Source organism: Lingula anatina, chromosome 6 (assembly GCF_051362555.1).
Source record: "Lingula anatina isolate TDL-2025a chromosome 6, LinAna3.0, whole genome shotgun sequence".
NCBI classification, from domain to species: Eukaryota; Metazoa; Brachiopoda; class Lingulata; order Lingulida; family Lingulidae; genus Lingula; species Lingula anatina.
In genome coordinates this window covers 22,453,037-22,477,881 of record NC_141772.1, presented here as the reverse complement: position 1 = coordinate 22,477,881, position 24,845 = coordinate 22,453,037, and the positions used below count along the sequence as shown (strand labels likewise).

The 24,845-nt window shown below is 36.5% G+C and overlaps 2 protein-coding genes across 3 annotated transcripts in view; one reads left to right on the top strand and one right to left on the bottom strand.

Annotated features, from left to right (window-relative positions):
• Positions 1 to 11,496, top strand: part of LOC106178913 (phosphatidylinositol-3,5-bisphosphate 3-phosphatase MTMR14) — a 17,913-nt gene extending 6,417 nt beyond the window's left edge. The window contains exons 3-18 of one of the 2 annotated variants that reach the window (XM_087016082.1): positions 2,734 to 2,831; positions 3,510 to 3,618; positions 3,936 to 4,011; positions 4,544 to 4,607; positions 5,010 to 5,126; positions 5,458 to 5,531; positions 5,914 to 6,065; positions 6,367 to 6,430; positions 6,716 to 6,878; positions 7,071 to 7,107; positions 7,380 to 7,444; positions 7,731 to 7,792; positions 8,266 to 8,419; positions 8,818 to 9,015; positions 9,400 to 9,510; positions 9,825 to 11,496. In XM_087016082.1, the coding sequence (XP_086872208.1) occupies positions 2,734 to 2,831; positions 3,510 to 3,618; positions 3,936 to 4,011; positions 4,544 to 4,607; positions 5,010 to 5,126; positions 5,458 to 5,531; positions 5,914 to 6,065; positions 6,367 to 6,430; positions 6,716 to 6,878; positions 7,071 to 7,107; positions 7,380 to 7,444; positions 7,731 to 7,792; positions 8,266 to 8,419; positions 8,818 to 9,015; positions 9,400 to 9,510; positions 9,825 to 10,032 (1,752 nt within the window). In that variant the 3' untranslated portion in view covers positions 10,033 to 11,496. Of the gene's footprint in view, positions 1 to 2,733; positions 2,832 to 3,509; positions 3,619 to 3,935; positions 4,012 to 4,543; positions 4,608 to 5,009; positions 5,127 to 5,457; positions 5,532 to 5,913; positions 6,066 to 6,366; positions 6,431 to 6,715; positions 6,879 to 7,070; positions 7,108 to 7,379; positions 7,445 to 7,730; positions 7,793 to 8,265; positions 8,420 to 8,814; positions 9,016 to 9,399; positions 9,511 to 9,824 lie in introns of both variants that reach the window. The other variant, XM_087016081.1, reaches the window with a different exon arrangement.
• LOC106152580 (DNA-(apurinic or apyrimidinic site) endonuclease 2) lies at positions 10,679 to 24,845 on the bottom strand. The gene is made up of 6 exons (XM_013526215.2): positions 24,688 to 24,845; positions 24,148 to 24,231; positions 19,309 to 19,498; positions 18,858 to 19,004; positions 18,373 to 18,445; positions 10,679 to 14,402 (listed from the first exon to the last, which is right to left on the bottom strand). Exons 1-6 carry the CDS (start codon positions 24,800 to 24,802, stop codon positions 13,284 to 13,286), a joined length of 1,728 nt encoding a protein of 575 aa, XP_013381669.2. The 5' UTR covers positions 24,803 to 24,845; the 3' UTR covers positions 10,679 to 13,283.

Here is a 24,845-nt window from a genome sequence, read left to right as displayed (position 1 = left end):
ATCAGATATCAATGTTCCATGGCCTTCTATTTTCCAAAACTGCTCCAATTGCTCATTCAGCTCACGATCTGCCTGAATAAATGTTGCCGTGGCAACATGTCTACGCTTGCCACCAAGCGGTCCATTTAATGTCCAGCCCAACACAGTTTTTGTCGCATATGGCTCATTTGGACTTTGACCTCTCTTCACATCAATAGGCATAAGCACCTCTGGATTGTCTTGTCCAATTATTATGCTCACCTTGGCATTCATGTGATCTATTTCTGGAAAATTCACATCTTGTAAGTGACTCCACTTTCTGATGTCCTCTGCACGACCCATGTTTTCCATGTTTACAGGTAATGATGGTCTTGTATACACAACTGGCAAATCAATCACATTTTTGTCTTCTAAATCAGAAATCTGTAAACTGATCACTACAGTCTCTGAGACACTTTGTTCCTTTTCTAAGGTCGTAAGCTTTAACACTGTATTTTCACCCTGTGCACCAATAGACTGCTTCAACTCTTCTGAGCAAAACGTACTGGTGGATCCCGAGTCCAGCAACGCATAGGTGTGCACAAACTGTGCTTTTCCTGGAACTTTCACTTTCACTGGTACTATTGGCAAGGCAATTCGCATACCACTTTCCTTTCTGGTCCCATGAGCTCCATACGAAACTTCATTTACAGCACTGAGAGAAGTGTTAAGCCCTGTCTGAATGTGAGATAAATCTTCATGAACTGGTTCCCTTGTAACAGTTGGCTTCACCTGGTGCAAGAATTTAGTGTGTTTTTGATTGCACCCTTGCACTGAGCACGTACGTTGTAATCTACACATCTCAGAGAAATGTCCTGGCTTTAAACAGTTGTAACACAGTTTGTTGTCATTGGCAAATTTGAGTCTCTCAGGCAATTTCATGGCTTTGAATTCTGTACACCCAAATAATGAATGACTGCTGCCACACTTAATGCATGGTGACTGAATAGATTTTCTTGTGTCACCATTAGGCTGTGAACTGGTGTCACCATTAGGCTGTGAACTGGTAGCTGTAATACTGTAACTCCATCGGTTGTTGGGTCGCCTCTGTGAATCACTGCGACTGTCACTCCTTTTCACATGTGCTAGGCCACCATACACTGGATCATTTGCTATTTCTGCATTTTCAACAACAAATGCAGTGACATCTTTAATATCTGGGCACCTTTCTTCCTTTCTTATCTTACGTACTTCTTGTTTCCATTTGTGCTGCAAATAACCAGGGAGACGTTCAATGATTTTGACCAGTGAGCTTTGTGTGCTCAACTCTGAGGAATTTCCCATTGTTTCAAGCGTTTCAGCACATGTTCTTAACTCGTCGGCATAATCCCTCAATTTTGTAACATCATTTGCCTTTATGGCTGGGCCTGTCGTGATTTTCTTAACCCATGTCTCTGTAATAGTGTAGGCTGAACCAAATCTTTCCTTAAGCAATGCTTTAGCCTTTTTATATCCATCTTCAGGGTTCATTACAGCACAACACTGAATTACACCATGAGCTTTTCCACTGGTATAATGAAGCAAACGAATTAATCTTGCGCCGCTGTCCACAGTTTCTTTCTCCACACTATTTTCAAAAGTTTTGATAAAATTCCAATACTGAAGAGGATCTCCGTCAAATTTGTCTATTTCAACTTTAGGAATTTGTATAGAGTTCACTAAATGATGAATCACATCATGACTACTCTGGTTTTGAGTCAAGTTGGTGGAATTTACCTGAATGTCCAGTTTCGTAGATGAAATTGGGGCACTGGTCTCCATCTCAGCTTCAGCATACGCAGTTTCCTCTGCTAACAATTTTGCTCTTTCAGTGTCCAACTTGAGTTTCTCCCTTTGTTGTTTCAATTTCAATTCCTGTTCGTCCAAATGTTTCTTCACTTCAAAAGATGCCAATTCTGCCTCAATGGCCATCCGTTTTGCCTTCGCTTTCAAGCGAGCTTCAGTTGAGCTCGTGCTCAAACTGCTAAATAAACTGGCAGTTTCTATGTCTTCAATTTTTTGTTGCACGTCCATTTTGACCTTTGACCTTTAGATCTCTCGAGTTTCACTGTTGCGGGTGTCAGTCCAATTTTATTCAATTGTCAACGATATATAACATCAACTGGTAACAAATGGTACTGTTTATTGTCTAACATCAACTTATGTCAACTTACATCAACTTTCATCAACTTTCAACTGGAAACAACTGGTAACAACTTTCATCTGAATCAACGTGAAACTCGTTGCGAGAATCTGACTTGTCTAACAAACACGTGCCGGCAAAAACTAAATACAATCAACACCGATTATACAATTATGTTCAAGACACTACTATGTCTAAAAATAGCTACTTGTCAGTTACACATAGTCATACTATGAAAATTAAAATTGATATTGTTGATATGATGATGATTACTATCCATCTTTTTTGTATTCAACTTACAATTTATATACAGCAATTGTAATGTAAGAGATAGATAATTGATATTGATAGTATGTGATACTGCTGCAGTGGACTGAGTCAGAGTAATAAATTATGGTGAAAGCTATTTCTTCCCTAAAAGAGATTTGATTTGATGGCTGTATATTCATTTTCTTATTGGAAATTCCCCAAATCAAACACTTCTTCAAAATAAAGATTCTTTGTTGTTGTTGTTGTTATTATTATTATTATTATTATTATTATTATTATTATTATTATTATTATTATTATTATTATTATTATTATTCAATAAGGTGATAAACAACACAGGTGACCTATGCAGTCACTATCCTGCCAAATTAGTCCTCCTGGAGTATGAGAGAAGTAAGGAGGAGGACCAGAGACAAGACAAGTAAGTTATCTCTCCATTTAAAGTTGCTTGTATGTTTTACATTATCACAGGACAGCTACTGTACAATGTAGTTACAAGTTAAGAAGTGACTATTTTGTTGTAAATGTGTGGAGTAATGTCCTGTATTGCTATGATTGCCAAAAGAGTATAATATATACCTAGTATAGGTTAATTTAAGTTTTGGGGGAAACGGCCCTTAATTGGAATAGGGGCAGGGTTTGAAATAACTGCCCTTTTAGCCAGGAAGGGTCCTCTCTGAATCAAAATTTAAAACAATGTTCTAAACCACTTCTCAAGTTTGGGCACATGGACAGTTTGAAAAAGGAAAAGGAACTCTCCTTGAAATAATTTTTTACATGTCTGGGAAATTACAGGGGCGGATACAGAGCTATTTTCTGACAGTCTTCCAAATTATCGTTGTTGATCCATCCTCCATTTTGACCGTCTGCCGGCAGATAAAAAATTAGATACCCGTCAATGTAAACTTGAAAATCTGACTGTCTTCCGGAAGACCCAGAAGACGGCATAAATACGCCCCTGAATTATGTACCATATTTTAAATATTATATCACCTTGAAAAGAAGATGCTGATAACTGATATTAATTTGAAGCAACAGTTTATCTTCTGCAGATGTTTATTAATTATTGTATAATTGACATGCTGTCCTGTTCTTTTAGTGTACAGAGTATTTACGACCTCCCTAAGATGAGAGAATTGTTCATGAAGACAAGGTTTGCCAGATGCAGGGGGAGATTTGTGGCCCCAGTCATACTTTATCAGGGAAAAGTAGGTGTCTGTGGTCACATGAATGATGTTACACCTAGCAATTGAAATGAGATTTATTGTAGTCATTTGGGTTTGAAAGTTAAGACTATCAAGATATTGAGCTAGATTCAGAACAAAAGACAGTATATAAATAACAGTTAATTTAAAAGAAAATAATACACTTTTTCACCTGAATATTGTTGAAGGCCTTTTATATTCAGACAACACATGATTTCAGTTTGTCAACGAAATGAACCACTTGATTCTTGTTTGTAAGCAAAACTACTAAATGTAATGACATGTAGCAGAAGTAAGAGCATTGATCATTTTGCTTTTAGACTGTGTGTCGATCAGCCACGATATCAGGAGGAGCCGAGATCTACGGCAGAGCTTTCTTTGATGCCTTCATGACAGGTAGACTCTCTCTCTCTCTCTCTCTCTCACTGGCTTGGAATCATGGAGAAGCTATGATGAAACTCCACATACTAAATTAGCTTTTCTGTTCCTTATGCCTTGGTGTGCCAATGCCTGGGTCTGGAAAAAGCACTTGTCTGTCCACTCTTTAATGTTGTCTTTCCATATAGCTTCTGTCTGTCTCTATACCATTAGGTAGACTATTAAGCTGCAGGAATTGATTAAACAGTAAAATGCAAAGGAAATTACAGCAATTCTTGGAATTTCTCCTGAGGATGACAGTTGATATTTTTTAACTGATGGAGTTTCTCATCTTTTGTAGTCTGTTTTTCCTTGCTCAAAAAAAAAAAAAAAAAAAAGAAAATGGATGGAGTATGATTATATTTTCAGGATAGGTCAAGAATGGGCTCCAAAATGATTAGATTTTGGTGCTGATGCATGAATAATTTAATAATGAGAAATAAGTTGTATTGGCAGAGGTCTGCACTCTCTAAGTGGTTTTCTAGTAATGTTTATTCTGTTCATGTTGTAGGTGGCGAGCGTATTCCTGAGGAGGTTGAGGAATGTATTCCCAATACAGAGAGTCGCGATGGAAGGTAAAGCATGGGGCTTACACAAGACTGCACACATTTTTCATTGTGTACAGCCAAGAACTAAGTCATTCAAAATACCATTGTTCCCTGAAAGAAATTAGAATCATTTAAAGACATGATGAAGTAGGTTGCATTTTACTGCTGTTGAAAAAAAAAAGAAATATTTTTATTTTCTCTGTTTTTTTGCTGAATATGAATGGTTTGTGTTAAGTTCTGTTTAAAAAACTACATGAATGAAATTTCTCAGTATTTGCAATTAATAGAATCTCTTTTAATAAAATATAACCAAAGTTACCTCTTCTGCATGATGGTATAGCTGCACTGCTTTGCTGTGCTGTGTGTGTGTGTGTGAGAAAGAGAGAGAGAGAAAGAATAAAGGAGATATTTTCATTGTTCTGGTTCCAGTGACTGGCAGTTGTTTAACAAGACCAGGGGTCAGGATATCAGGCTATTGAAAATGCTGAAAGTTTCCCATATCTGTGATCTGATGGTGGAGAAGAAGAAACAAAAGTTTGGAATGAGGTATGGGAAATATATATATATATATATATATATATATATATATATATATATATGAAATGGCAAATTGAATGGAATTTTCTCAGGTGAAATGGAGAAACATTTTGATAAATGACGATTCTGTTGTTCTCTTTCAAGTTAATAACTTGCTTTCGTTTTGTATTAAAATGCAAAAGAAGAAATTAGAATTTATAAAGACATTCTGTAGCAGTTATTTATAGCACAAGTTGAAATGCAGATTTAGAATTTAAAACTTTATTTACTTTAAAACTTTAAAAACATCTTGAATATTTGACTCATTATGTTGTTTAAAAATTCTGTTTCCCTTTTTTAGTATCACATCTTCAGAAAAAGTGGACAAAGAAAAAAGATATGCAGATTTTAAGATAGTTTCACTACCCTATCCAGGTAAGTTAATGTATATTAAATAGATGAATAGGTAAGTGATTAAGTGAATGAATAAAGAAATGAATGAATGCAGTAAATGAATGCATAAAAACAAGGGCAAAAATGAATGAAAATAATGTGAACATAAGTAGAAAAAAAATGGTACACCTGACCCAGTACCTACCCAGGTAATAAAAAATGAGCAAATAGAATACTATTTATGTGAAAGAAAAAGGACTTAACACTGAAAGGGTTATTAATATATTTTAATTTATATTTTATAAGTTATCTCTTATTTGCATCATAAGAAAATATGTAACACATGCCTACCTTTTAGAACAGTTTGTAGAATTCACAAAAAAACTTATAATTTAAAATTAAATACACGTTTGGTGAACTGCAGGCTGTGAATTTTTCCACGACTGGAGAGAGCACAATTACTCAGCTGAGGATTTAATATTTGACTGGGGACAGAGTTTTGTAGATGCTCACCTCGACATCCCAATGGGCTGCATATCTCCACAGCTGGGTTCTCTAGACTGGCATAATTACAAAGTAAGACCACTAGTTAGTAATATTTGGACTGTTTGAACCAGCACTTGTTTTTAATGAACAAATTAGCTAAATTTTCATCTTGAAGAGACTTTGTTTGATTGTAGCTAATATTTCATGGTGATGATTTATGTTCTTCTTGAAATATGAATTTGCCCTACTGTTTTGATTGTTTGTATCATTAGTATTTCAAGTTTTGTGGATAAGACTTTCCACATTGCTTTAGATTTTCCACATGTAAATGTATAATTGATTGATGGCTGTGGGAATAATTGTTTATGAAAATATTTAATTTTTCTTTCAGAAATGGGACCTAATAATGTTAACAAGAAGCTACCTGAAGCTCTTATTACATTATGTTAAAGAAGGTAAATGCTGTAAAGTTTTAAGTAAATGTATTACTACTTTTTCAGCAACAGTGAGTTAGTCATATAGTTACTTACAGAAGTCTTTATTCAGACTGGTCCTTTAGGCTGTTTTATTGCAGTAGTGGGATGACTTATAATACAACTGTGTATGTGTGTGTGTAAGTATTGATTATGGAAACAAGTAATTATTGGAAAAATATGTGGAATAATTTTGTTTATGTATCTTAAATTTAAATGCGTTTTTATCTGAGAAAGGGGTTTATCAAAATTATTTATATATTTCAGTAGAGGGTGGTGTCCTGGTCCACTGTATATCAGGGTGGGACCGCACCCCTCTGTTTGTATCTCTACTCCGCCTGTCTCTATGGGCAGATGGTCTGGTGCATTCCTCTCTTAGTGCAATGGAAATACTCTACCTAACAGTGGCCTATGACTGGTATTTGTTTGGGTACGTAATTAAGCTAGTAATAGCTTTTATATTAAAGTTTATATTATCCACTTTTCATTCACAGATTAAAGTGGACTAAAAATTTAATACTGACTAATGTCCCTCTGGGAAGAGTTTGATACTTGTCTGTTACATAAATGCATATTTTTTGATGGATAGTTATTAATTATAGTTCCCCTGTCTTTATTTCAGTCACAACCTGCCTGACAGACTGGCCAGAGGAGAAGAGGTAGATATCACTGTATATTGGTCAGAGTCCACCCACTCTGCTCACCGTGTTATTTTAGTGAGGTCTAAGATGACCAGGATCTGCTACATTTATCAATGATTGATGGGAATTCTCAGATTTTTTACTCATTGAATGTCTTGTAATACACAACTTGAAGGCATTATAAATTGTATATATCACACATTGATATAAACACTTGTATAATACTTAAGACTTATATATGATTTGATCTCTATTGATCGAAGTTGATAATGTTGTCTTTTCTCTTTCAGATTTTATTCTTTTGTTTTTATTTCTTGGGGTATATCCAGTCAGAAGAATTTTCTTTAGCAAAAAAGTGAGTTGATCATTTGCCTTATTGTAACAATTAGCATTTTCTCTATTATAATCATATATGTTTATAAGATCATGTCCAAGTGTATGGTTTAGTATGTAAATAAACATATATGACAAAAGTTAATCTCTCATGTTTTAAATATTTTTTTTCACAAATTAACACTTTTTATGTTCTTCCATAGGAATAAAAGAATAAGGAGTGTAAACATTGCTGACTGAATAACAGTATGAGTGAATGAAGCTTATGAGATTGTTATGCAGTAAATATATGATTTCCATTATTTCAGGCCTAGGTCTAGGGCAGTGAGTAGGGCAGATTCTGAGTGCAATATTGAAGGGGTTCTATTAGGTAAGAGACTGAAAAAGAGAATTCTGATCTGGTCTGGAGCTAGATGTAATTGAACTAATGCCATAAATATGGTATCACAGGCAGACTCCATCATGCTGCAGAATGTCACATGTAATGAAGTCATTTTGTCAGGTTGGATAGTATGCAAAGTTCAAATCTGTCATTTTAGTTCTCGGTGCTGCTTGAAAGAGGTCCATTCTAAGTAAATTGCACTCAAAAGAAATGTAGAAGAATAAAGAATTCAAGTTCTTTTTTTTTACAATTCTCTGTTGAGGAATACATCTTTAATGTATTGTATCTTGTAAGAAAATAATGTTGAGCTCTTTCTCCAGAAATAATAATTTAATCATTTAAAATGATCCCTTTCTTCTCTGTGCAATATTTTACACCTTTTAATAATGCTATGTACAGTATGCTTACTTATTTACTTATTTAGATCATTAAGAATATACAATATATCTGCCATATTCCAGATGCCTCTGACACCACAATCCGTTATGGTCGGTGTGGCAGTACCACCAGTATTAACAGTGTTAGCAGTATCACTAGCAATAGGAGTAGTGTGGACAATGCACCAATGTTCTTTACAGCTGGGAGTCCAGAGGAAGACTCCTTCATACAGAGCAGGTGAGGGATGTTACCTGGGCATTTTATGGGTGACTGATGGTTTGTTTATGTATGATTTACACTGAAAAATATAGTTGTAATTTATTGAAATGAAGACAAAAGGCATGTATAAGTATGTCAGACAGGTAAACGAGTATATTTACAAAAAATGGCTCTCAGTGTGCTTGCTTTGCATTTCTTAGCTTTGTCATAGAAGTTGGTTGCTATCAGTTGAAGTATATTGCTGTATTAGACTAGTGCTTAATGCACTGCGACCTTTTCAAGAAAAGATACGTATGCAGACAAGAAATGCTCTATGAGTGCTTTGTCGCTGATAAATATATGATACATTTGTCATTCTTTGCTGACATTTTGACAAAGTTTTTATTATATTCCAATCTCTTGCATATTCCCAGCAGTGGCGTGCCCTCAGTCAGTTTTCACAGAAAATCGCCCACTAGTCGTCACCAGGTGAGCTCCGAGTCTTCCAGTAGCACACCAGGCAGTTACCATGGCGTGGCGTACACGGCGAGTACCACGGCAGTCCCAGTGCCAAGCGGGAGCAGACTACGAGAGAAAAGTTTAGCTGAGGCTGCCAATTCACCAGCTTGTGGAAGGTAAGAACTGTTTCTGTATATGGATGAGTGGATGTGTTTGTTACTGAATTCTTCAGGTTGAAGCCTCTCAAGGTGTAATGCAGTAAGTTAGTTATGGGGTATTTTATACAATCATTGTTTTCTTAAATTTTCCTTAAGTATATCAATATATTATCAAACTGTTTAAATATTTTATAGAAAATTTTTACTTCAGTTTCAACAATGCTTTTTTTGCAAATTTAAGTAGCATCTCTCCTACCATTTAAAGATATTTTTTCCGTTAACAAACAGTATAAATTTCAAACTTATATCTCTTTTTTTAATTAGACTACATAAATTTTTTTACACATCTTTCTTTCTTGTCAGAATACATAGTTTACTTGTATATACACCCACTATTTTCAGTTGGCAAGTGATCTCGGCCACAGGAAGTCTCAAGGATGCGGCCACCTTCAGGGACTCTCCCAAGGCATCAGGTTCTGATCACAATATCAGTATGGACAGCAGGACAAGTTGGTGGGTGCCTCTCTGTCTGTTTAGTATCGATTCATTGTACCTTTTTCATATATATTTATATTATTTCATTTGATATTCAACATTCGGACAGATTTCTACAGGAATGTTCTTTTGTAAATTTACTCAATTCATTCGTTATATAACTTGTGGTGGATTTCTCTGAATAATACCAAGAAGTCAAACATAATGTATATTTGGAACTTAAGTCATTTTAGTCTACAAGTCATTTGTTTATAGCTGGACTGGTAAGAAATGTGCATCGTGAAAGTTTTTCGCATGGTTCATTTTTTATTTATTTTTTGCTCCTTTCACAGGTGTGCGGAGATCACCGAGATGACAGAATCCAATGAAGGCACCCCAAGAATGCAAAAACTGGACAGAGTGAGGAAAATATTCCACAATGTGTACAGTGTGACTATAGGCTTTAAGAATGGACCAGACCCTTCAGGGGGACTCACTAGTTTATTGGACCACTTTGCAGAAAAAGTTGGTATTCGAGGAGCAAAAAGTACTTTTGTATAGCATCGGCTGCAGCTGATATGTGGGGATTTTGATTTTCTTTTGTGCGTGTGTGCATTTTGATGCACAGGGATATTTGTTTTTATTTAATATACAAAGAGAGACAGTATAAATTATTCATGTCATGGGCCACAATAATTTGATTAAAACTGAATGTTTGTTGTGGGTGTCGAAGTTTTGAGAAGCTCTCGTCATCTTCAGTATCGAAATATCATGGAGGAAGTTGTGTCGCTGTGGTTTACGTAATTGTTCAGTGTTGGATACTGTTGAACATGTTAACATTATGTCGCACAATAGAAGGTAACATCTGTGTAACAGGTTATAGCTATGGAATAGAGGTTGCACCCAGACACCTCCCCATCAAGCAATATTGAGGCAAACTTCCTTCAAGAGCTGGTTGCAGATCTTAAAGCCATATTCGGGGGTTACCTGCACCAGATTTCTCACTCCAAAGAAACACACAACAGTATCAGATGTTCAAATGTTGGTTTTTTCTTCCTATGTTTCCTACAGAACTGATAGACATTCCTGTGTAAAGCTGAGGCAATACTACAATACTATCTGTATACGCAGAAACCTTCCCTCATTCAACTTACTTAGTACATTGCCCAAAAATGGTATTATAGTGACGGGTAGAACAACACAAAAATTATTGAGACAAGTGTATTTTTTCTTTCTTTCTTTTTACAGGATATGAATTATTTAATAAAAAATTACAACATGAAGTTTTAGTTGTGCATAGAACAGTTTTGATCAAGAGTGTAATCCTTCAATATCTTCTGGATAATTTACCCATATGTTGTTACCTGAATGTTCTTTTGAATTTTTTCTTCAAATTTCCCAAAAACATTAATATAAAATTGCCACTTTAATTTTAAAAAGGTATTTTTATGTTAGTTTCAGTGAAGTCTTAAAGTTCTTGCATAAACTTTCATATCCCACTGCACATTAAATTGCATATTTTCAAATTGTTTCACATAATATCTGTTTCAATATGTTGTCTTTTACAAAAACAAGGCAGCAAAGCTGTCAAATGTACAGACAAAAAGCAGACAATAACAATGCACAAAACAGGCTACTGTCAATTCTGATGCAAAAGTACATTATGTGTAACTGCAAATTCAACATCAAATTTTAATTATGCTCAACAGGTAATACCAATGTAAGTGAAATGTGTAACAAGCGTAAGGCTTCAGGCCCATGGGAGTTTAAGTTCACACTTTGAAAATGCCAGAATAAGAAAAATGAAAATTTCACATAAAACTGCTTAAATTCAATAATAAATGATAACCCATTTGAGCTGGCTTTCTTATTTGAACTGCATGCCAATCCTACAAATCATACTCGTAAGTTGAAAATAATAATAAGTAACACAGTTTTCTTTTCATGATGTTTGTAGTAGCAGTGCAAAAAGATTTTTGTCAATTTTGATGTAACATTACATAATAAACTACAGAATAATTATCACCAATTTTTGATTATTGACTACAAATAGCATGGACATGTAGAAAATTTGATTACCATTTGGCTTCATGTCCATGGGAGCTTCGAGTCAGACAATGAATATGCCAACATGATAAAAATGAATATTTCACTAAAATGTATAACTTCCAGAAAAAGAAGCCAATTAGACTGCTTTTCCAACTCAGGCTGCATTTTAGTGCTTTGTTTCTTTTTTGAAGGTTTGACAATCATAAGTAACATGGTTTTCCCATAATGGTCATCATGGCAGCAGCACCCAAAATTGTGTTTTCTTCTATTTTAATGCAATATTACATAATGCTTAACAGCATAATGACCATCAGTTTTTAATAATAAAAGATCCGTATCATGGATTTTAAGAAAATGTGATTAGCATGGGTCTTCAAGCTCGTGGAGGTTCTTAAGTCACACCTTGAAAATGCCAATATGTGAAAAATTAAATTTTCACAAAAAAAAAAAAAAACAAAAAACAGTTTAACTGCCAAAAAAATTTACCAAATAGACTGCATTGCCCACTGAAGCTTTATTTAAGTCCCATGTTTCTTCCTGTAAGTTTGAGAACAAAGTGACATGGTTTTCCTTAAATGGTCATCATGGGAGCAGTGTCCAAAATAGGGGTGTCTTCAAATTTTGATGCAATATTACATAATGTTTAACAGGATAATTACCATCAATTTTTAATAATAAAATATTAGTATCATGGATATTCAGAAAATGTTCTTAGCAAAGGTCTTCAGGCCCAAGGAACTTCAAAGTCACACCCTGAAAATGCCAAAATGTAGACAAGACAGCACTGTCCTGAAATGTGTTTTTTTCCATTTTTAACAATTTTTTAACATATAACAAAATTAACAATTTACTGCCATTTATATATGATCAACTAAGAAAATAGATGAGATGGGAAAAATATCAATAGAACAGTGTTTAATGTCCAATTTCCTCCATTCTGAGTTTCTGAACATAGTGAATGAATGAATCTGACAAAATGCAATGATATGAGTTTATTTCCATTTTTGAAACTCTATTATACAATACATGATAACAAGTTTACCATCATTTTTTTATAATCAACTAACAATGTTGTAAAGATGCAGGAAATGTCAAACAAACACTTTTACGAATCTTATTAGTTAAATAATGAGACTGTTAACATGCCTAAGAATTGAATCTGAGGAAATGTGAAAAAACAGCACAACTTATAAAATAATGGCCTGATTATGCTGATTTTCGAACTTGACCTGCGTTTTAGTAAGATAAATTACTCCTGTGAGTTTCATGACAACAGGTCTATCGGTTTTCCTTGAAATGTGTTAACAGTGTTGCACATATGCTGAAAAGTGAAAAAAACAGCATAACTACTAAAATAGTGGCCCGATCATGCCGATTTTCGAACTTGATCGGCGTTTTAGTAAGATTGATTACTCCTGTGAGTTTCATGACAACAGGCCTATTGGTTTTCCTTGAAATGTGTTAACAGTATTGCATATATGCTAAAAAGTGAAAAAACAGCATAAATTCTACAATAATGGCCCGATCATGCTGATTTTCGAACTTGACCTGTGTTTTATGAATATTAGTCAGCTCTGTAAATATAAAGCCAAAAAGTAAAACTGTCTTCCACTTATGGTGTTAACGCTGAAAGTGCACGGCGACGGCGACGGCGACGGCGACATGATCGGCGACGGCGACGACAGACGCAGGTGATGGCAATATGTACAGACACATCTGTGTCTGTACATAAAAAGAGATAAATGAAATTTTATGCACACATGCTACTTTAAACTGCCCTTCTTTTTCTTAGGCAGCCATTCAAAGTGTTCACACCTTGCCAGTGGGTTAGAAGCATGTCCCTGGGGCCGGGCACAACACCAGAACTGTCTGCCAAAATTCACGCCCTCTTTCTTAACCGTTCTCAGAACACACGGCTCTTTATGCCCCTTGCAAGATGGCGGTTTGGGTGGTCCTTTCAACATCGTTTTCCAAGCGTCTTTTAGGTTTTGGCTTTTGTTGATCGTCTCCTGGGATGATGGAGTTTCGTTGCTTTCCTGTGAGGAGTGTAGTGATATCGATTCACTGTATGTGACTGATGAGGTCTCATTGCTCTCTTGTGAAGAATAAGTTCCCTCTCCGTCGCTGTTCTGGGAAAGAAATATCCCATCTTCAACGCAAGTTCTGTTTTCAATCCCAGAGTCAAGAGAACCTTTTTCTTTGGCCGGAGTAATTGTTTTTGAAATAAAAAAATTCTTTAAACTGGACTGTTTGCCTTTCCTATCATCCAATTTGGATTTTTTGGACGTCTGCTTCATTAACAGAGGTGCAGCTCTTTTGGAAAGGAGTCTTGTTTCTGTTTTGTGTTTGACGCCTGTAATGGTAGATTTATCATTACCATTAAATTCTTCTTTGAAAATGGCGGCCTCTGATTTAACTAATTCCCCTGAAGTATGCTTTGGCTCCTTAGCAGACTTACTAAAAAATTCCGACAGCTTTTGCTGCTTCCCTGAAAATTCTGGCATAAATTTCGTACAAATGGGTGGATATTTTGCAGACTGTACAATATCACAGGTCAACTCTGCCTTAACTGGGCAGTGGTCACTTCCCTCTATATCTGGACGGATTACACAGTCCCTGACCAGCCCTTCACAGAGGTCAGCACTGGCCAGAATGTAGTCTATCCTGGTTCCGTAGTTGGTCTGTCTGGCTCCTGTGGAGGTGTTCCAACACGTGAAAGCACTTTTTTCATTGGGACGGAAATAACGAAATGTGTCAATGAATATGCCCCCTGTGACAATAGAGTCTGTGTCTGCTTCCACATCCTGAGCTGGTTCTGCTGCTGTGCCTATTGGCTTCAGGAATGCATTGAGCCATTTGCGGCTTGGACGGGCATCAAATTCCTTAAAGTAAAAATACTGATCTCATGAGTTTTAAAGTATGATTCATTTTCATGTCAAGAACAACTAGAGGATCAGAGAGGCGATACCGCCTCCGAATATTGTACCACCAGCTGGAGCAAGCGCATTCGTATAGACCCCAACATACACAAAGTAAGGGACACAGCCACCAGTCTTGTGCTTGACAAGCTGTAAAAATGCAATCAACAAGAATTTTCAAAATATGCAAAAAATATATATAATTTAAAATGGTACAATCAAAGTTAATTCATCGTAAGATAGGTCAAAGGTCAATTTCAAGGTCACAGTAAATTGCCAGTATATGACTTCCTTTTCAAGTTTAATAGTAACTATGGACCTATCTCTGCCAGTTTTGGAGATAAAAGGGAATCAAAATTTGCAAAGTTCAGTTCATGGTGAAAAGTAGGTCAAAGGTCAATTTCAAGGTCACAGTAAGATTGCCAGTATATGACTTCCTATTCAACTTCAATAGTAACTATGGACCTATCTCTGCCAGTTTTGGAGATAAAATAGAAGCAAAATTTACAAAGTTCAGTTCATGGTGAAAAGTAGGTCAAAGGTCAATTTCAAGGTCACAGTAAGATTGCCAGTATATGACTTCCTATTCAACTTCAATAGTAACTATGGACCTATCTCTGCCAGTTTTGGAGATATAAGGGACTAAATGTTATAATTTTGGAGTTACCATAATGTGCCATAAATTTCCTATAGAAAAAATTAATTAAAATAAAGAAAAGGTAATTTTGGTCAAAATTCTTGAAATGGGAAGTGTCTTGAAGTTCGAGATGTTCAAATTGGATGATATAATGTCATTTTTGACCATGAGTTGTCTGCTTTGCCAAGCCTTATGTTTTATTTTTCTGGAGTTCAAAATTTATTATCCATTACCGTACTGCGCATTTTGCTTTCACCACCAATATATACTTTTTGATACAGCGTAACTTTGGAGATAGAAGGGAAGCAAAATTTGCAAGTTCAGTTCATGGTGGAAAGTAGGTCAAAGGTCAATTTTAAGGTCACATTTAGATTGCCAGTATATGACTTCCTATTCAACTTCAATAGTAACTATGGACCTATCTCTGCCAGTTTTGGAGATAAAAGGGAAGCAAAATTTACAAAGTTCAGTTTATGGTGAAAAGTAGGTCAAAGGTCAATTTTAAGGACACAGTAAGATTGCCAGTATATGACTTCCTATTCAACTTCAATAGTAACTATGGACATATCTCTGCCAGTTTTAGAGATAAAAGGGAAGCAAAATTTGCAAAGTTCAGTTCATAGTGAAAAGTAGGTCAAAGATCAATTTAAAGATCACAGTAAGATTGCCAGTATATGACTTCCTATTCAACTTCAATAGTAACTATGGACCTATCTCTGCCAGTTTTGGAGATATAAGGGACTAAATGTTATAATTTTGGAGTTACCATAATGTGCCATAAATTTCCTACAGAAAAAAATAATTAAAATAAAGAAAAGGTCATTTTGGTCAAAATTCTTGAAATGGGAGGTGCTCTGAAGTTCGAGATGTTCAAATTTGATGAAATAATGTTATTTTTTTTTGACCACAAGTTGTCTGCTTCGCCAAGCCTTATGTTTTATTTTTCTGGAGTTCAAAATTTATTATCCATTACCGTACTGCACATTTTGCTTTCACCACCAATATGTACTTTTTGATACAGCATAACTTTGGAGATAAAAGGGAAGCAAAATTTGCAAAGTTCAGTTCATGGTGAAAAGTAGGTAAAAGGTCAATTTTAAGGTCACATTTAGATTGCCAGTATATGACTTCCTATTCAAGTTCTATAGTAATTATGGACCTATCTCAGCCAGTGCTGGAGAAAAAAGGGAAGCAAAATTTGCAAAGTTCAGTTCATGGTGAAAAGTAGGTCAAAGGTCAATTTCAAGGTCACAGTAAGATTGCCAGTATATGACTTCCTATTCAACTTCAATGGTAACTATCAACATATCTCTGCCAGTTTTGGAGATAAAAGGGAATCAAAATTTGCAAAGTTCAGTTCATGGTGAAAAGTAGGTCAAAGGTCAATTTCAAGGTCACAGTAAGATTGCCAGTATATGACTTCCTATTCAAGTTCAATAGTAACCATGGACATATCTCTGCCAGGTTTGGAGATAAAAGGGAAGCAAAATTTACAAAGTTCAGTTCATGGTGAAAAGTAGGTCAAAGGTCAATTTCAAGGTCACAGTAAGATTGCCAGTATATGACTTCCTATTCAACTTCAATAGTAACTATGGACCTATCTCTGCCAGTTTTGGAGATAAAAGGGAAGCAAAATTTGCAAAGTTCAGTTCATGGTGAATAGTAGGTCAAAGGTCAATTTCAAGGTCACATTTAGATTGCCAGTATATGACTTCCTTTTCAAGTTCAATAGTAACTATGGACCTATCTCTGCCAGTTTTGGAGATAAAAGGGAAGCAAAATTTGCAAAGTTCAGTTCATGGTGAAAAGTAGGTCAAAGGTCAATTTTAAGGACACATTTAGATTGCCAGTATATGACTTCCTATTCAAGTTCAATAGTAACTATGGACATATCTCTGCCAGTTTTGTAGATAAAAGGGAAGCAAAATTTGCAAAGTTCAGTTCATAGTGAAAAGTAGGTCAAAGGTCAATTTCAAGGTCACAGTAAGATTGCCAGTATATGACTTCCTATTCAACTTCAATAGTAACTATGGACCTATCTCTGCCAGTTTTGGAGATATAAGGGACTAAATGTTATAATTTTGGAGTTACCATAATGTGCCATAAATTTCCTACAGAAAAAAATTAATTAAAATAAAGAAAAGGTAATTTTGGTCAAAATTCTTGAAATGGGAGGTGCTCTGAAGTTCCAGAAGTTCAAATTTGATGAAATAATGTTATTTTTGACTATGAGTTGTCTGCTTTGCCAAGCCTTATATATATTTTTTTCTGGAGTTCAAAATTTATTATCCATTACCGTACTGCACATTTTGCTTTCACCACCAATATGTACTTTTTGATACAGCGTAACTCGAAAACCGTATGGAATACAAAAAAACGGAGACCACCTCCAGTGTTGGGCTTTACATGCTCTACAAAATGCAAAAAAGAATGGGTCTCTAGCATTAACGGTTCCCGAATTAGAGACAGTTTTTAGTTTCAGTATCTTATGGCCGCTACTCCCGTGAAAATGCACCGATTGACCCCAAATTCACGGAGATGAAAGATGACCTGAAGGGTAACAACTTCCAATAATATTTTTGGTTAAGTCTGTGTGGTGTCTGAATAACAGGGCAAATAATTTTTTTTTCGTAAAAAAATTAATTTTTTTGAAAATTTTGGCCCGTTTGACCTTGAAATAAAGGTCAAAGGTCAAATCCAAGGGCATATTTGAAATCTACACATATGACTTTTGGAAAGCCGTCTGTAGAAATTTTTCCCATAATTCCTTCCGTAGGGTAGATAATTAGCATTTAATTTTGCCATTTTTAGACAAGGGTGCATTGCAATGAGTGCCACACCTAGACCCCAATACCGACAAAGCCCAAATTTTACGTGGAACGAGTTGAGATTATAGGTGACCTAAATCCAAGAGATGGGTACGGGGGCCCTTACCGTCTAGGAGGAGAAGCGGTAACGGTAGCCGTCCGGCGGAGCCGGCGGAGCCGGCGGAACCGGCGGAGCCGGCGGAACGATCCGGACGGGACCGAAACCATGTGTACCGCCAGCGCTAACGCTGGTGGTACAATAATTTGATTTTCTCAAGATTATTATAGTTATTGAACTGCATTTAAGTTGTGAATGTAAATAAGCAAACACTCAGACACACATACACGACGGAGTGACACAGTTACTGTAATATTATCTTAGTTATTTGGCTAAAATAAATATGGGAATCAACAAAGTGGAATCTTAATTTACATTACCAGAAAGCATTTGATGTCTGCTGTAGTAATATAGCCTGCAAGACACACCTACCTCCTTCTCCACAGGGTCACAGTGGTCTATCTGTTTGTGAGAGATGTTCAGGTCTCCAAGTATGATGACATGGCTGGGAAGAGAGATACATGCAATAAATAAATTACAATAATTCCAGTATATATTAATAAAAGTACCAGTACTAAATTCATATGTGCATCACTTGCCTTCCATTGCAATAATTATTATATGTGCACCAAACAAATTGCTCCTAACTCAGAGAAATTACTTTTTCAAATGCAACAAAATTTCATACTTTTAAGAAAAAGCATAAATTAGAACTTATTCTGAATTCGACTAATATGAATACATTTAAAAGCTAGCCCATGAAAAAAAATGAATAGATGTGACTTCAGAATAATGAGGAATAAAATAGTCTTAATCTAAAACATGACACTACTAGATGCGTAATGTCCTGACAATAATGAATATACATAAATAGATGTGTAAATGCTCTATAAAGTATGTGTTAGAGTCCTACCCACCTGCCCGCGTGGACGAGAGCCTCGGCTCTAGTCTGAAGAAGCTGACAGAACCTCTGTTTGAACACCTGTCTGTCTTCCCTCTCTGGGTCAGCACGGGGGACATACACATTGATGATAGTCAGTAGCTCTTCCTTGCTTTCTTCTGCCCTGTGGTATAATAATAGGTATATCAGTATTAGACATGTCCAAGAAAAACACTTTTGTAAACTTGATATTTTGCAAATGCAAGTAAATGGAATTTTATTATGAAAAATGCTAAAAATCAGCTTCAGAGCTGTTTAAATTCCAGTCAAGAAAAACACTCCACTACCAAATCGGGGATTACTTATTAAAAATTTTCAAGTTCATTTGGAATGTGAATTAAAATAAAATAAACATTTTATTTTTTTTAATAAAACAAAAATGAAAATTACTTGTGCACTTTTTTAAAAGAATCACCAACATATGCTACCTGATTTTATGTTGGGTGATGACAACACGTCCCTCATTGTCCAGACTCTGTAGTTCTTCATCAGTGAAATCAGCATGGTTACCATAGCAACCAATCAAAGCACTATCATCCCCTGTGGTTGCTAAGAGACCAGTCAGACCCTCCTCTGCCTTCACTGGGGTTGCATGTGTTTTGCAGTACGTTGCCACACCTGAAACCAACAATCAACATCAGCACTGTGAATGAACTTCTTCAAATGTATTTCTGGACTTAAAATCTACTGTGTACGGTAAAGTCTTGAAAATTTCGCCGCTTAAAAATTAATTAATATTTTTAATTGTGTAAATCCGACTAATTTTTCAAAATTACCTCTCCCCGACTCCTGGGTATGACGAAATTTTCAAAAATCCGGCCTTTGGGCTTTTATCCTTAGCGACTGTTATCTTTGACCCTCCTATATGGTGGGATATTTATTACTACTTCCTAAGTCATTTTCTGGTGGTAAATAATAATCAATTTATTAGTGTATCTCGATTAAGTTATATTTAACTTACTGTACCCGAAAACATGTTGAGAATTATTTTCTCGGTAAGAAACATACCTCCTGATAGAGGAGATCAGAAGGATGAAGATAAGCCTAATTGCAACCTTGCATCATAACCTGGACGCGACATGTTAAAAAAAAATTACGCACTTGGGAACGTTTGTTGCATGCAGGGCTTTTCCCAGGATTGAGTGTCAGGCCTTCTAAAATTACCATCTGTAACTTCCTAAAAATTTACAGGGAGTTAAAATAATGATCTCCCGTTGACGATCTTCCGCAATTTAAGTTCCTTGAACTAGTATGAAAACTGCATTTTATTATTGCTTACATCGCGAACAATCTCCCGATGAAGATGTGAAAACTGCCTTTTCGGGTACAGTAAGTTAAGCAAGGATTGCGAACGATCTCCCGCTGACGATCTTCCGCTAACGAAGTTCCCTAAATCCCTTGAACTAATATGAAAATTGCATTTCATTCTTGCTTACATCGCGGACGATCTCCCAATGATGATATGAAAATTGCTTTTTCGTCTCGCTCGGATCGCGAACGATCTCCCTCTGACGATTTTACGCGAACAAAGTCCTGACGATATTACGCAAACGATTCTCCGCCGAAGAGGGACAGTCGGGCTGACGTCACGCGCCTTAGCAACCGGCATCTGGGGTAAAACAAATCGGGCAACATGGCGGATCGCATTGCCTTCTATGTAAAAGTTGGCAGACTTTGTCCGAAGATATCATACTTCACAGTTCCTGAACATTTGTGTCAGTGAGGATGGGTTATTTACCTGGTCGATTTCTTTTACAGGCCTTAGTAATTAGCCGCTACACACCTGGTTAAGAGATAAAATCGGCCTTAACATAACTGCCGATCGTTATCTGTGATCGGGAAGTTTACAGCAGAAGATTTTGTAAAGGCAGTGCTTGACCTTTTGTGTCTGGCGGGTTGAATCATTTACCTGGACTATTGAGTTAGCAGGCCTTTGTAATAAGCTACTGTTTAACTTGTTACAGGATAAAATTTAATTGGTCTTAACTGCATACGCAAATGTCCACCCTAAGTATATACATGTACATAAGTTGGTGATATAGGAATGGCTTCTTAGAACGTGGATCGTAAGAAAGGCCTGGAAAATGTGCAACACTGAGAAGTTATTAGAATAAGATTTCTACAAATTATGATTAAATAACCTGCTGCTGCAATAGCCAGGGGAACGGGATAGGGGCAATGTCATCGGTCCCATGGCCTCTTTGGTCTGTATACAGTACATGTACATGTATATTAATGCAAGCCTGGAAGGACAGCATAAACAGTTCCTTGCTAACTTTTTGGAAGAGAAGGCACGTGGTGTTACCTGTTTTAATATTTGCAGCTATGCGTCTTTGAGTGTTTACAATCTTATTGTGCACTTTTCTGGTACGAAAATTGGCGAAATATCACGGAAGACAGAACATTAAGTTTCAAAACGTACAAGCCTAGGTTAAAATTAAATTGAATAACAAACACGGTAATAAAGCTGTATGTTATTTTACCAGTTAAGGTCGCTTTATTTATGGCAACTTTTTTTTTTATATATTTTACTTGATAACTTAAAGATTTAGGCATTAACTCACAGGTTTGTCAATATATTGACGTATATATTTTTTTTCTTATCTTTATAACGCCCTCAATTAACTTACAACAAAAAAAGTTCGACGTTAGAGTCCATTAATTTTAACTAAAAGAATTGATATACCGTCACACACGCCAACACAAGATGCAATCTCAATTTCTTGTAAATACTACTTATTAATTCATGTAACAAATGACAAACATAAATACCAAACAAGGTACAATGACTTTCTCTTTATCTATAATAAAGTGAACTTTACATACATACACAAATCTCGTAGTGCATGTATAGCTATAACCAAATCTTGTTTCGATCAACAATCCCGTCTTTAGTCACGTTTGCACGACTTATTTCCTGCAACAGTCGTTTACTTTTCCGTTGATTTTGAAATTTAACAAATCCCATAAGATTTTATTAATGTGTTGGTAGTGTCACCTGGTGCACAGCAAGCTTCCACCATTTCACTTTTGTACGCGTGCCTGAGAGTTAAAAGGTACCGGTTCAATTCAGTAAGCTTGAAAATCTACCCGTCATATATGTGTCAGCAATATGCAACGTCAACAGTTATTAGTACATTTGAAAGCTTCCTTGATATTATCAGTTGCTTCCATATGGTTTTCTTTTCAAAGAGATGTCAATAATATGCTCATCCAGGTAAGCAAATGAGTCTTTGCAATCTACCACTGTAAGAGTCCCGATCACAGATAACGATAGGCAGTTATGTTAAGGCCGATTTTATCTCTTAACCAGGTGTGCAGCGGCTAATTACAAAAGCCTGTAACGGAAATCAACCAGGTAAATAACTCAACTTCACTGACACAAGTGATCAGGAACTGTGAAGTATGATATCTTCGGACAAAGTCTGCCAACTTTTTCATAAAAGTCAATGCGATCCGCCATGTTTCCCGATTTGTTTTACCCCAGATGTTGGTTGCTAAGGTAAAGTGCCCGGATGACCGACTGTCCCTCATAGTGAGCGGGGAAGGCAGGTTAAAGATAAAACTAAATATATATATTATTTATAATATTCAAAGGGGGAGGCGGGGTTAAAATAATGATCTCCCGCTGACGATCGTTCGCAAACTAAGTTCCTTGAACTAATATGAAAACTACACTTTATTATTGCTTACATCGCGAACAATCTCCCGATGAAGATATGAAAATTGCCTTTACGTCAAGCTACATGTAGGATTGCGAACGATCTCCCTCTGATATGATCTTACGCGAACGAAGTCCTGAGGATATTATGCGAACAATTCTCCGCCGAAGATATACCGTGAGCGGGGGAAGGGGGGGGGGGGGGGCGGATTAAAGATCAAATGAAAACGAATGTTTTTTAAAAATCCAAAGTGTGTGTGTATGGGGGGGTTTAAATAATCTCCCGCTGACGATCTTCCGCCAACGAAGTTCCCTAAATCCCTTGAACTAATATGAAAATTGCATTTCATTCTTGCTTACATCGCGAACGATCTCCCGATGATGATATGAAAATTGCCCTTTCGTCTCGCTCGGATCGCGAACGATCTCCCTCTGACGATCTTACGCGAACAGTCTTGACGATATTACGCGAACGATTTTCCGCTGAAGATATGCCGTGAGCGGGGGAAGGGGGGGTTAAAGATATAATGAAAAATATATATTATTTATAAAATTCAAAGGGGGGGGGGGGGGTTAAAATAATGATCTCCTGTTGATGATCTTCCACGAACGAAGTTCCCTTGAACAAATATGAAAAGTGCATTTTATTCTCACTTACATTGCGAACGATCTCCCGCTGAAGATATGAAGATTGCTTTTTCGTCTCTCTCGAATCGCAAACGATCTCCCGCTGATGATCTTATGCGAACGGAGTCCGCTACAAATATGAAAATTATCTTCTCGTCTCGTTTGGATCGCGAACGATCTGTTGACGATATTACGCGAACGATTCTCCGCTGAAGATATGAAAATTGCCATCTCGTCCCATTCGCATTGCGAACGCTCTCCATGTACGAGCCAGGTAATCGTTAAATGGTCCTAAATTGAACATGGACATGAATAGAAGTGACGGGTACATTTCACTTCGAGATAATATCTTGATTTTTTCATTGCGTCTTCCTCATTTAGGACAGCCGCCGATAACAATAACGGCGTTACAAATGACAAAGCCGCGGCCTGTGACTTCTATTTGCCGGCTTGATAACGCACCTTAAGCCAGGTAATAGTAATGCAACTAAAGACAAAAGGCCGACGTTCCCGCAATTGAGAACGGGAATTCACATCTAAACCATCTATATTGTGAGTAACCGCTCGCAGGGGCGCACTATTGTTCCTATCTCCCATTGAGAGTGTTATCGGCAATGATATCCTGATCGTATCATTGTCTTGAATCAACTGACGCATTACCTTCATGTTTGAGCTGGACAACGCGGCCATATTTGGTGACGAACTTTTCAAAAATTATCGAGTACCTCATTTTCAAGGTCGACGAAGTTTTCAAAGGGAAAAAAATTACGTCGGCGGAAAATCGTATGTCGACGAAATTTTTAAGAACGACGAAATTTTCAAGACTTTACCGTACGTATTATAGTTCAAGACGCTGCCTATCCCTCAGACCTTGTGTATGGCAATAACTTCAGAGATCCAGCGTGTGCATGTGTGTGTGTGTGCACGTGCATGCACTGTTGGGATGCTTCTGTGTGTGAAAGATTCATATGGAGCTTACCTGAATATCCACTTCTCACTTTAGAGAAACTATAATAAGAACTGTAACCTTCAACTATTGCAGTGGGCTCATCCAACTGGTCACCTGGACAAAAATAAAATTGTACAGTACATTGGCCTGATTGTAGTATGTACCCCGTTAAGTTCACAACTGAGCCAAATAGGGATCAAATAACAAGCAACATGAGTGTTTTGGATTAGGCTTAATTTTAATCAAAGCATCAAATATTAGAGTCAAGTGTTGTAAATAATCAGCTTGGTTCTTTATAAGTATTCAGTCACGAATGAAAAAAATGCATTTAAACTCTTCAGTTTGAGGGGTGCATATTTCTACCTTACATCTGGTTCTCAGTGTAAAATTGTGTGCGTGAGAGAGCTCATCAACTCAGAGGTAAAATAGACAAGAGGATGAAAAGGGTGGTTTTCCTTCCATTAAACCCCAGCAGACCCCTCACACACACACACACACACACACACACACACAAGAACTAAGAAAAAGATGAGGGGAGGGACGATTATAAAATAACACTTTGACACATACGAGTAACTTTGGTCTCTTGGAAGCACACGATGTCAGCATCTAAATCATCTATCACTTTCTTCAGGGGGGATTTCGTTGCTCGAATACCATTGATGTTCCACGTTATGATCTTCATGTCTTCTTTATGGCTCGGAGATTGAAAAGCAGAACGAAAGTGT

What these genes read in the sequence shown, in the direction of transcription:
- LOC106152580 (XM_013526215.2), bottom strand. Translation starts at nt 24,802, where the DNA reads ATGAAGATCATAACGTGGAACATCAATGGTATTCGAGCAACGAAATCC. An exon ending in CCAAGAGACCAAAGTTACTC is followed by an intron (nt 24,232 to 24,687) that starts GTATGTGTCAAA and finishes ATTTTTGTCCAG; the next exon opens with GTGACCAGTTGGATGAGCCC. An exon ending in AGTGAGAAGTGGATATTCAG is followed by an intron (nt 19,499 to 24,147) that starts GTAAGCTCCATA and finishes TGTTGGTTTCAG; the next exon opens with GTGTGGCAACGTACTGCAAA.